Below are 13,650 nucleotides of genomic sequence, written 5' to 3' on the forward strand. Positions count from 1 at the left end.
TAATTTTATACATTTCTTGTGAAAGAAACATTTCTTATTCAACGGCGATTAAAATTATTTATATTAATGATGTCTCCAAAGTTCAACGAAGTTTTCGCAGAAAAATAACATCAGAAATCGCGGCCGCGGTTTGCTGCGCTGTTCCGCGACGAAAACAAGCTTGAACAACGGCGGTGCACACTCGGTAAGTAATCCTACAATTTTTTGTTTATGGCGTAGTTTATACGGATTATTTCCAAAAAAAATATACGTATTTTGGAAATGTTGAGTCGGATTAGTCTAGAATCGATTAATTTTATGGAAGAAAACCTTTCAAACAGCCGTAGTCCGTAAACTTCACACGTGTCAGGTTGTGATTGGCTGTGATTCCTACAAAATTGATTCATAAAGAACGGAACGTATCTACCGTGTTATAGGGGGATCGACTGTATTATAAAATGGCAAAAACCTTAATTATGAAGGTAGGAATGAGTTTTATATAAAGTTGTAAATGCTGATAAACGAGTAAAATCGTCATTAAGTCCGACCCTACTGGAGATACACGCGATCTCCTCACTCCCTCGATCTTTAACCAACAAAATTTAACCGCATCGACCACCCCCCTAATCCACAAACTTCCCTGCAAAATTTCAGAAATTTTCGACAAAAAACACGGGTTATTAAGCTTTAAAGAGGGGTGGACGTATCTAATTGTGAGGACACACCTTAAAGTGATAAGGTAAGGGTTAAATTCTTAATTAAGAGCCGAACCCTCGTCTTTTTAAGACATATTTACACGTGAATATATTGCTGGGTTATGGGTTCTGTTCTCACTCAAGTACAGAACCCGGTTCTTTCTACAAAACTGGAATTTAAATGAATTATTCGGTAGAAGAGTCACTTACTAACGAAAGAAATCAGAGAACAAAAATAGTAACATTCGTTAAACGGTTACGCTACGATAATTAGGCCGTAAGTTGAAGTATCGTTTATTCAAAAACTGATACTTCGGTGGTTCTCTCTCCTCCCCCTTATTGAAAACTCATTGAACTAGTTTAAAGCTTTGAATTACGACTGTTACGTGTCGACCCGCAGTAACAGTCTAACTGCGTAACATTCCAGTCCACGTCCCGTAAACATTCTCGTAACTCATCAAAAGCTCATCCTATCGATCGCATTGTTTGATTTTTAGTAACGTGGTCTTGTTACGTACTGCTGCGTAACTTTTAACACTACGTTACACTAGCCTCTGTTACGATACAAACGAAGAAAAATCGAGTTTATACTGACGTTACAGGCTGAGTTGCGCCTATTAACACGGAAAAGGGTCCGAACCCCGTTTTGACGTAGAGGGGTGGCGACATCGTTACAATCGAGATCGATAATTTACGCATGGTATCTCGGGAAAAGGGGTCAAAGAGTTCATTAATATTCTTTCGCTCGTTTAAATGCCAAAATAACAGGGTCCCTTTTTGATACAAACACTTCCCTTGCGGGTCACGTGACACGGTAACCCCCTTTTACTACAAATGGGGAGGCGGGAGGGGATGGCGGTGACGATTCGAGCATCGGCAAACAAGGTGTCACGAACGTGTTTCGATCGAGCGTATCGATCGATACGTAACAGACGGAGCGTCGTAATAACGTTAGCTAATTAAGCGAGATGCGCCACCCCCGAGCGCGAGCGACCCAATTTTGGGCCGAAACGGGCAGTTATGAAAAGAGCTGGTGCCCGGCGCCTCGCGCTCTTCCGGGTGGACTTCCACCAAACTCGCATCGTCATCCGGAAGCGGAGGGATCAGAGAAGGGTGAGTTGAAGGCACGCGGCCTAACTACTTCCGGTTCGAGGGCTCTGAACGTGAAGGAATCTCATGTGACGGTACGTTTTATCTCTAAATCGGTTATAAAACCCGCGCTGTCCAGTCTTGTAATTAGCCGAAAATGGATCCGGTGATCCACTTTTCTCTTTCTCTTTATCTGGATCCCCCTCCTCATCCTCATCCTCTTAATGTTCTTCGAGTAGAAGGGGATTAACGGATTATAACAATGATGATAATCATTTTTGGATCTACTCGACTAAGATGATGAGGAGGATGAGTGATGCTAATTTTACACAGGATTCAATCCATTTTATCCGAGTGTTTCCGAGCTACATCTTGTGTTAGACCGAACAATTCCAAGTTCGTGCACAAATAAGGTCTTTTAGCTCGCGCAAAAGAAAACAGGAAACGAAGAAGGAGGGGATTCTAGAAACTGAGAAGGAGGAAGAAAGAGCAGGATTCTAGGAAGCTGAGGGGAGGAAACTCATTGAAATATACAGATAAAAGAAGGAAAGTGGTGCAAATTTTCGGATTATTCAGCTGAATTGTAGTTTTAGTTAAGGATAATTTTGTAAAAACACCTTAAAAGACAGGTAGAATCGATCTATCGTATAAGGAAGTGCTCCTTTACCATCAGACAAGCGTGCTCGGAGGTGAAGCTAGCTTTGGGGGCAATCCTAGTAAATAATAGTACAGCTTACAGGAAAATCCGGATATGGCGGATTTAAAACGAATATAACGGGATTAGGCACGTCTAAGATGATTGAAAGTCTGATAATTTATAAGAAAAATACTGGATAGAAGCTTCAAAAATAGATAATAATTGTTGCTGTATGTGGAGCGACGTCAGAAACCTCTTCCACTCCCATCAATCTCGTGCTGACTTAAGAGAATTTCCCAAAAGACTCGCCATCTGCAACGCAATGGATCGGTTCTTTGAACCGGAAGTCGGAAGTGGCGTCACGCTAAGACGTCGTCCATTCGTTTAAAAGTAGAAGCCACGTCACCGAGAAGGTTCTCCGAAGGCACACTCGTTCCCGGGATGAAGGTTGTCCATTCGAGTGCTGCGAACCTCTACGTGCCGAGACGGAGGTGCAAATTAGCTCCGATCGGGACTCGAGAAGCACCATGAGGTGCCTTAGGTGCTTTATGAGGACTCGAGTGGTTTACGCTAGAAAAACTTGGGATAAGGCTCATCAGGTAACGTAGCCTTCTCGCCATTTCAGGATTTGCATGATAAAAGTCTTATACATTTAATGAGAGGTGAATCCTATGTAGAATGGAATCACCCCATTTCTACTAGGAAGGAAAAAGGATTTGATGGATGATGGTAAAAGGGGCTCTCCCATAGGAAGGTAGGAATAACTGTTTGTTCTTGGAGAAAGGGGCATTCCTATAGGAATGGTTGTTGTTCTATGAGTAAGGGGCACTTCTGTAGAAAAGTAGGAATGGCTTTCTATCGAAACTTTTTTTATTGTAGTAAAAGTACATCTTCCTTCCTCCCCATCCCATAATAAAGAAGATGGAATTCTCTTCTTCCCCTTTCACCTCACTTCATCCGCCTCCTTTTTTCCATTTCTCTCCTCATCCTCTTCTAAATCTTCCATCTTTTCTAGCCACTCATACGTCACAAGAATATGCTTCCTTCAACCTCCAACCCATCCATCCTTCTCGCTTTCCTATTGCAAGTAGAATCGTCCCGTTCCAGGCGCGATCCAACATTCTCATTAAACTTTAAAGAGGAGGAACGATCAAGGAGGAGGTTGGCAATCGTTCGGCGTGACTGTTGTCAGGGTGGGGCCCAATCCGTTCAGACGTTCGACCCAGAAACAGCTTGGCCCAATTAATACCACGGATCGATAGATAAAGTGTATCCAAGTACTAGAGCCGAGGAGGATGAGGAGGGGAGCGAAGAGGAGGAGAAACGATGGAGTTTAGTAGAAAATCTTCCAAAAAATGACCTTCCCCGGTTGCCAAATTTCCCGAAACAAAATACGATTCGATCGATGGTATTCTTGCATGGGGGGTCATGCGTGTCGTAGTCGCCCGGGCAACGTTGCTCGCGCGAGAGAACGCGGCCCGCCCGCCTAAAATCTGGTAGAAGCGCGAACGGTGACGAAAAACGATGCTTGGACCCTCGTTCCTCCGTAACAAGTGGAAAGAAACGGTTCGTAACATCCAACTCAAGAATCTCCAGGTAAATCCTCAACCTCTTCTACTCTACCAAGAACTTTTTTAGTTACCGGATGATAAACTTTCCTCCGGATGAGGATGAAAGGAGGGGAGGAATCCCTTTCTTTCATCCTCTTCCAGAGGATGCTAGCATCCTGATACTCTTCCTAGCTGCTGAAGCTTTCTGGCACGAGAAGACGACGAAGAAATACCCCGAAAACGTGACGTTCTGAAGAGTTGAAATTCGCGGAACGTGGTAGTGCCACGTCACACGGTATCCTTCGGAATTCGGTGTTTTCCCCGGTGACGCAATCGACAGTAATTCTTTCTTTGCAATCAATTAAGCGTAATTGGCTATCTATTTTCATTCCTCCTATGCAATACGTTCGTTTAAAAACGGTTCATTTCCTCCCTTCCAAATGGAAACGCCCACGATTACTTTTTTATGACGACGATCGACACTCGTTACGGGATGCATCACACATAGTTACGTAGCTCGTGAACCGGGTATTATCATCACCACACAACAATTTTAGTGGAGTAATATACTACAATCTCGATTATCGTCGGAAGTATGGTGAGTGTAATTGTAAGATTTAAGGGAAATAATGTTGCGAATGAAGAATTTTTTAAATTTCAGAACATGCCGAGTCTTCACGACCCTCTGCCAATGGTGCAAAAATTATTAGACGAAGAGCGGCAAGCAGTCAGGGTAAGTGACTCTATCTGTGTGCGTTATATTGGGGTCATCGAGCGTGATACGTGATCTTGTCGGATCGTTCTACTTTCTACTACCTTCTCGCGCCTTTTTCGTGTCCTTTAAGCCATCGATGATATAAAGGAGCACGTTTTCCTGCACCATTTAGGAGAAGAATAGAAAATTAAACAAATTTATTTTAAAATATCTGCAATGATCTAGAATTTGTCAGAGTCCAACTAAAGGACGAGGAGCTGGAGATCTATTTTGGGTCCACAGAGGAAATTGTGACCTTTACTAAAATTATCATTAAGCGTTAGTTTACAAATCTAGTACAAAATAAGTTAAAATAATAGGATTTAGGAGAAAACAATGATTTAAAATTATATTTCTATCAACTAAAATAACTTAAGTAAATGAGATAAAATCGGATTTCTGTGAAGGAACAAGAAGAGATTAAAAGGAAAAGGTGTAAATTTCTTAAAATTAAAGGTGAAGAGCATTCTGGAACGGTTATAAAGTAGTTAAAATAAGGCAATTTCCCTCTTATCTGACGTAAAGAAAGTAGATTCTTGCGCTTACGTGATGGAAAATATTTAAAATTCCGATCACGCAAAGACGAAATTTCATTCAAAATTACGAAATAAACGTCTCTACTTCGTGATTCCTGCCAAAATTATCGTTTAAGAATCGATAACGAAGCATTTTTTTACACCTCGGATGGAATATTTTTGCTAAAAAAACCCCAGTAAAAATAGAGAATTCGCATTATTTTCGTTAAAAATGAATTTTTCTAGTTTAAAATAGTTTTAAAAGAAAGAAATTCCCAAATATTTCTTTAAATGACAGTTTAATCATAATTTTAATTAGAAATAATTTTATAAAGTAGTTAAGAAATAACACTAATTAATGAAAAGTGCGGCTTTTCCTTCAGACACGCTTGCTCTGAGGAGAAGCCAGATTCCTGTAACAAAATACGTGAATAATCTAAAGTCAAATCGTTAGAACTCAAAAGAGAAAGATTTTATAGGAGTTCGGTTGAAAGTCTATTAAAATTAGGAGCCCTTTAATCAGATAAGATGTTTAGAAGCCGTTTACGAGCCCGCTAATAGTTTAGGAGGTAGGCTAGGAGTTTATAAACTCTCCAAAGAGTTAGGAGAAAGGTTAGGATTTGTAAGCCCATCAAAGGATCGAGAGAAGGATCAGGAGATATTTATAAGGTCCTGATACTTCTCTTAAGGATTATGAACTTGCAAGAACTCTTAGAGTTCTTTTAGAAGGGTCACAAGTAACTTCGCTCGTCTCACTTGAAATTTAGACAATTTAGAAGAAAACAATCGATAGATTATGACATATAGAAATATTTAGACTTTCTAAATTTACCTATAAAGGAGGGTAGCTTTATAGTATATCACGCTACTCTCGTGTAATGTATCTAGCTACAGGTAAATGAACTGTTACGATTCTCCTGATCTACTTACCAATCCTTATAAAGTCACGGGGTTAATAATCCTTTTAAATTTAATCGAAAGAGCTAATCCCGAGGGATCTATTCGTTTTAATAGAAATCGAAGGCGTTTGTTTAAACGGTTTAGTAGAATATACAATTGTGTAAATTTAACACAGTAAAACTCGAGTACTACTGACCTACAATGTATTACTGTACGTTCTGTGATTAATTACATCTTTACTCTAGTAGAATTAATAATACAGTAATAACACACTGCTACTTCTGAAAGTAGGAGACTACCTCTATCCTTAACACCTTGCAATACTAGAATTTAGTAGTTTTTAGGATCTAGGGGTTAAGATTCCACTCTTCCTGTTTGGTAGGATCTAGGTGTTAAGATACTGTTTGGCTAACAACCTATAGATCCTACAAAAAAAACAGGAAGAGTAGGATCTAGGGTCTTACTAAGATCCTATTCTTCCTGTTCTGTAGGATCTAGGTATTATTAAGATCCTGCTCTTCCTGCTCGATAAGATCTAGAGATTGTTATCCTGTACTTCTAGATTACAATATGCGGTATTTGATTGTGTCGTGTCTACTGAAAGTTTAGGTTCGATAGTGACTGAAGCATTACACGCAGTACAATTGTATCGGTAATAATCAGTAGCAAGATCGCATTTAGAATTAATGAAAATATCAGTGGCACTGTTTTTAAAGGTTATAGTTAATGCTTAGTATGGGTAAAATGCGGTGTAAGTTGCACGTTTCTATGATGAACAGTTCTTGAGAAATAGAGCGTGACGGATGAACAGATATGTTGTGAACAGCATACTCTATGCTAAAATAATAAAAAAAAATAAGCGTTTTTAAGTTATATTTTCGATGATCCTGCCTATAAAACACTTTAAAGTAGTGTTAGAGGTTTAGATTAATCTCGATATTAAAACAAATCTATCACATTTTCTTCTAAAAATATGTTAAAGGGAGGCAGACCTACACCCGCTTGAACCAAAATTAGACTAAGACACGCCTGTTAAAGTCGAAATTAATTTAAAACACGCCTATTTTATGTCCAAATTTGTTTAAAACACTCCTATTTAAGTCGAAGTTAATAAAAAACACACCTGTTTTATTCTATTTGTAGAAAAGAGGAGTAACTCCGCCTTCATTTACTTCGTCAACCAATAGTAGCTAAGCATGCCAGAATTATTATAAAATATTACAGAAACGATATCTTACTTATATCTCGAGTGACCGTCTAATTTTAAAGTTATTTTTTTTATGAGATTTATTGAAAAATTAACACTTTTGTTCTTAAAAAACTCATCTGCATAACCATTCGATACTGAATCAGAGTAATGCGAAGCATCATCATTAGTATCGATCTACATTACTTACGATTGATTCAGTCGCTAGTTTTATAAGCTTAAAGCTGATATATTATTTATAAAACGGTTAATATAATAGCGTTATTAACCTATATCATTTAATGGATCCGGGCTGTATCGTTGTTATTATATAAGTGTAGACTGTAAATGATACTTACATCGATTTCCACCAACATGGCACGACTGTAATTCGGGATTTTTCGCATTAATTTAAACGATTACGCTAATAATTTAACTTGCAGACTGCTCTTCAAGCTGTAGATGAGCACACCAGACAGAAGAGAAAGGAACTAGTCGAGTCTCACCGCAAGTGGATGAGAGAGAATAAGCCCAAAGAAGACAAAACAACCAACACCAAACGTCCCAAAACGAAACAAGATGCGAGTTGTAGAAGAAAGGTGGAAGAATACGAACATTATCTCCATTACACGGAGAAAAAGGTAAGTTTGTTTAGTTCTAGAGTCATTTCGGGGTAAGATGACGAGGCATCTTTCTTTGAAAAATTCAAATGTTTATTATATTGTATCGAGGGTGGACGATTGTTACTATACATAAATTAATAAGATTCTGTGAAGACTTTTCACATTCATGTATGCCTCTTTATTCTAATTAGGATTGAGAGGAATTTAAGGTTCAGCAATCAGTGCATACGAACTATCGTTTGTAGTTTCTAGGGTAGTTTCTTCCAGAGGGTATTCCTATAGAACATTTAATGAAGCATCTTTCTTCTAGAGATTACTCAGGGTTTTTCTCTCCTATAGAGGCTATCTGCATGAACTGTTTAGTGGAGATTCTCTCCTCCATATGAACTGTTTAGTAGGGGTTCTCTCCTTTTCACGAACTGTTTTGTAAGTGTTCTCTCCTATAGAGGTTACCAAGTCAAGTGTTTGAGTTTAGGAATGGTCCTCAAAGCAAGTATAAGGATCATTCCTATCCCACCGGAAATAGATTCCCGTAAAGGAAGCGAGAATATGCTTGTTCTAGAATGGGAACCGAACCCACGTCTCCCAGCAGCATCTATAATATAATCGAGACGGGTTGATGATAATAATAATAATAAGTGCAGAGCCCAAACGGTTAGGAGTTGAAAGTTGAAATTTGGTACACAGATAGGGTACGTCACGAAAACGCACACTAAGAAGGGATTTTTCGAAATTCCTCCCGGGGGGGAGAAAGACAGGATTAAGGCTTAACATTTCCATCAACAATGGAAGTGTTAAGTAACAATGGAAGTTTTAAGTAACAATAAAAGTTTTAAGTAACAATGGAAGTGTCAACAATGGAAATGTTACGTAACAATGGAATTGTTAAGAGAAAGCGACGTGCAATACGCAGATGCAGTTTTTTTCGTTTTTGCGGGAAATCGAACATATTTTTAGACCCATCTAAAAATTCTCTAATTAGTCTGGAAACAAGGGGACCCAATTCTTGCATTCTGTGAAAACGGGTAAGGTTGACTGTAACGAAATAATCTTTATCTTAGTTATCGTTACTTTTGCCCGAGCAACGCCGGGCCCACCTGCTAGTTTACAATAATTTTTATCTTTTAAAATCTTGTTAGAAATATTTCAATTTATTTATTTATGATTTTATATTTAAAAATATATTTTATCTCTTAAAATTTGTCAATTTTTCTCCATTTCTTCGTTACAGCGCTCCGTTTACCTCGACGTCATTTGCGAGGAAGACGACGAGCAAAGTTCAATAGAAAGTAAAAAAGATAAAGTAAGTTCACTTTCAATACTTTTATCATCATCATCATCTCCTTTTTAAATATTTAAAAAGATTTCTATAACCGTTTCATTGCATAATTCAGTTATGATAATGTAACAGGATGTTAGGAGATCATCAATCATCACATACTTTAAAGTAAGTTTTCTCATGTAAAATGAAAGTAAGTGGCATCACTAATCACACCTGTTAGAAATTGAAATGTCAAGTGAACGGTGTAAATTTCGCATAAATTTCATTAGATTTTTCGCTGGTAAATTCGTGATTACACATTTTCTATATCCAAAATTCATTTAGATTTCTTCAGAATCGCATAAAATTTTAATGTATGAAGTCAGACGGGTGTTGCAAATTAGATTTCCTAACGTTTAAGGGAGCATACACAATGACTTTTTTTTTTATTGAAAACAGGTGCGCCTTTCGTCCAGGAACGACAATTTCCTTCTTGTAGATCGAGAGGCACCTTTACTCCCCCCCATACACCCCACCTGGAAGCAGAGAAATTACTTGGGTAAGGGTGACAGAGCGAAACTTAACAACTGGCAACACGTTGCCGACAATTTCATCGACAGCGATGCCAGAAAGAGAGGGAGGTAAGTTACAGAAATCTCAATTTTTAAGTAGAACGTTCGTGTGTATGAACGTTTCGATTATTTCGACATTAAAACATCTCTTCTATCCATTCTACTTTTCGTTTCCAATCCCGGAAGTGGAACGAGCATCGATCAAACGAATCGTGTCGTAATATATCACACGTCGCAACGAATTTGTCATTAGAAGTTACACACTAGTTTACCATTCCGGAACACTTTTAAAAAAACTAGATCAAAGTGATTTAGTATAATGTCATGCGGCTCTTTTTTTTTTCTCTTCTCTCTCTCTTGCAGGCTGCGCATCAATGGAAAAAATAACAAGACTCAGCTGCATCTCAATTACCAGAACGATCTCAGCGATAAAGGTAACGTGGATCAGGAGTTAGGACTTCAGAAAAAGAGACAATATATGGATGGCCCTACATACTGCAGCTCGAACAGTCGTTGGGTTTCCAACATCCCTTCTTTAGCATCGAGTCCAGACTGATTTTCGTTCCAGAGACTCCAGCATCTTCTATTCAACGATGGCTGATGATGCCGACTGGAAAAACAATGGCTACCACTTGTGGTAATGAGTTTTGCACTTCAGAATTTCGAATTTTGGAGGAGGAACGCCCCTTTGTACGTGCGATTTTATCCATTTTTTTTATTTCTTTCATAACTAACGATCCGCTGCGTGCAACGCTTCGGTTGCTCCAACCTAATTTGCATATCGATCCGTTTCGCTTATCTGAATTTATTTATTGTTATTTTTTTAAATTAATGGCACTGTGGCTTAGTGTATTTGCTGTACTTATAAATGTATGCGGATGTGAAAAAATGGCAGCTAAAATAATCCAATTTTGTACATATTTATGACCATTATCATCCGAAAATTAATGTAGAGATCTTCGTGAAATACCATTTCGCTCTTACATATTGCTCATTGTATTGAGATTCTGGAGGGATATTCACCTCTTCCTATTGTAGTTCTAATCATTAGATTTCATATAGCTCTAAATAATTTCGGGCATTTCGCATCTTCTTAGCTTACAACTTCATCTTCATCTTACTTCAGAAGCGAAGATGCTGCTCCCTTCTAGCATCTTATTACTACAGCGGGTCTCGATATAACGTTTCATTACTATCACCAGAAGCGCTAAATCGAGGATTCTATAAGTTGCAACTCCTGTCAGAAAAGCGAAATGTTATTTTCTAGTTGCTGATTTTTCATTGGGACCAATGAGTTTTGACGTTTAATCATAAAAAAGAGAGGAACATTTAGCTCCTGTATAATAAATAGAAGTGAATTATACATAAAATTGCACGCTTTTATTGCATTTAAATTGAAAATAATGGCAGGTTTTCGGTTAAAGAATCGTTTACTGCCGCCATATTGTTTTCGTATTGTCGCGCGCGCTAACTTTAAATCATTTTCTCGCCCCAAATAATCGTCCCTTTCTCCTAATAATTGTTACATTTCTTACATAAAACTCTCCGAAAAAGAGGGAAATTTGATATTTTCCAATTAGATAACAAATTAATCCAGAAAATTTGAATTTTTTTGGGTGTAATTCTGCCAAACTGGCAAGTAGAAGTGTACGCAGTTGTATTGGTAATTGGTATTTTGAGAATTTGAACTTACCTTCCTCTTTATCTTTCATTGATGATGATAAGGATGATGCATTCCTCTTCATCCTCAAACTGTCTCAAAGCTTACTCGCATGTTTTGAAGGTATTTTTGTCAACAAATTGCCATTAACCCCCAATGATAAATGTTACTTCACTCCATTCATCACTTTACCTTCTGTGAAAGGAAATTTGAATGTTAAACATAAACATTTGTCATTTTAAAAGTCGAATAAATAATTTTAAAAAATCCCAATAAATTTTTTTATTGATTAAATGAATCACAATAAGAAATTGCACCAGTTAAAATAAAGTCGTAGATCGGGGTGCGGCCGCCATATTGTTTTTGCATCGCGGCGCGGCGTCGCGCACGTGAAACAAATATGGCGTGATGCGACGATTAACACTGTAGGAAGCTGGTAATTACCATACAGAAATCTCGGACAGAACTGATAATTTTCAGATCAGATAGTAACAGAATGGATAAAACCACCGAATCCTGGTTGTTGCACGTCTCATAAACGGGTTTTTTTTAACTCTCATGTGGACTCCAATGTGGACACTAAGAAGGACTCTTTTAACAAGCCATTATGGATTCTGCCAGGCCCACGATTGAGGGACGGGGCATGATATATCCTGACAGAACCACCCCAGAAAACCACCTCCTGAGTCTAATAGGAGTCAGTTTTCTATAGAAAATCCTCCGCGTATGAAGCTCTTTGGCACATCACCCACGTGATTGCCTTATTAAGTCACTCCACTTGATATTTGTTACAAATAATTAATTAAATTTCTTGCGTATTAAGAAAAATTCGGTTTCTCTTAACCAAGACTACAAGCTCGAGTCACCTGAGGCCGCTTATTAACACCCTTAATCGCGCAGTGACGGAATGCAAATTTTAAGAATAAAAGAAAATTTAACAATAAAATTACAAAATTTTTCCGCAAAATTGTGTGAATTTTTGCTCAGGATATTGTTTTCTACAATATTTCAAACTTTCCTGAATTGAACTGGTGTATTTTAACTGGTTTTACGAGTACAGTAGAACCCCCTATAACACTGTAGATAATTCCGTGTTATATGAATTCCATGTTGTACGAGTCACTTAGATTTTACAAATACGTGAGCCGTTCATAGTCCGGCACACGTATTTGTAAAATCTAAGTGACTCCTACAACATGGAATTCATATAACACGGAATTATCTACAGTGTTACTCTAATCGTGTATCACGTCTACAGATTCAATATGGCGGAGGTTTACGAAAAAACTTCTCTTTTCTTAAAAATACTTCTACTTTTACATACATTTATTTAGAATAACATAAAATATAATATTTTTCTTCACAAGTATTTACTTGCAAGACGTATAGAAATTTAAATTTACCATTAGAAGAGATTACAAAAGGGTAAAGAGTAATTGAAAGTTGTACATACACGTTGTTCCTTGTTTGAAAATCAAAAATTAATCTATAAAAAGAAGGCAAAGTTATAGACATAACGCTTAATACAAGACAACATAGCATGATACCTGGTAACAATGCAAGAAGACAAGAGAAATCAATGTTCAGATAAATCTTCAAGAATAATTGAACCTTTATCTCTTATGGGGAATCTAAAAATTGCTTATAAGGATCCTCAGGATTAGCTAGATTATTATCGATCTGGCTCATCCTCATCATCATTTAGGAGGAATGAAGAATACCTGAGGATCTTCATTCCTCAGGTATTCCTCTTATGGGTAATCTTCAGGTATTCCACAAGATCTTCAGGATTCCTACTATCTGAGAATCTCTATCTCCTTATTAATAGAACAAATAAGAGAAAATGAAGTTTTGTAACATAATTAAATAATTAGTGATAAAAATTACTTCATATTTACACATTTAAATCAAATTATTCAGTTCAGTCAGGATGAAATAGAATAAAAGTGAGGATTTGGTCAACGCAATGCGAATTTTTTTATCTAGATACTTAGAAAATTCTCGATTGCCCATTGTAATTATAGTGAAAAATAGCCTTTCGGTTGGCTAATTTGATGTTATGATCATGGTTTAAAGCTGAAGACAAATGGTCAAAGACAAATAACTAAGTACTAACAGTTTATAAGGCAGTGTCTATGTAATTATTCTTGTCTACATTTAAGAGAAAATAATGATCCTGTATAAATCGTTATTTATGTTTTCCGCAGAGACCAATATATTTGTAAATAG

General features: G+C 37.5%; 1 protein-coding gene across 2 annotated transcripts; it reads left to right on the forward strand.

Moving 5' to 3' along the window:
• Nucleotides 1-704: 704 nt before the first annotated feature.
• Nucleotides 705-11,043, forward strand: LOC111639122. 2 transcript variants are annotated; one of them, XM_023384903.1, is made up of 6 exons: nt 705-1,858; nt 4,612-4,683; nt 7,749-7,946; nt 9,160-9,231; nt 9,649-9,830; nt 10,125-11,043. In XM_023384903.1, exons 1-6 carry the CDS (start codon nt 1,643-1,645, stop codon nt 10,315-10,317), a joined length of 933 nt encoding a protein of 310 aa, XP_023240671.1. In that variant the 5' UTR covers nt 705-1,642; the 3' UTR covers nt 10,318-11,043. The 2 variants fall into 2 exon arrangements, with proteins under 2 accessions (XP_023240671.1, XP_023240672.1); XM_023384904.1 differs by having other exon boundaries at nt 1,723-2,999.
• Nucleotides 11,044-13,650: the final 2,607 nt, after the last annotated feature.

Source organism: Centruroides sculpturatus, unplaced genomic scaffold (assembly GCF_000671375.1).
Source record: "Centruroides sculpturatus isolate CEXI.00-Female unplaced genomic scaffold, Cexi_2.0 scaffold1334, whole genome shotgun sequence".
Classification (NCBI taxonomy): Eukaryota; Metazoa; Arthropoda; class Arachnida; order Scorpiones; family Buthidae; genus Centruroides; species Centruroides sculpturatus.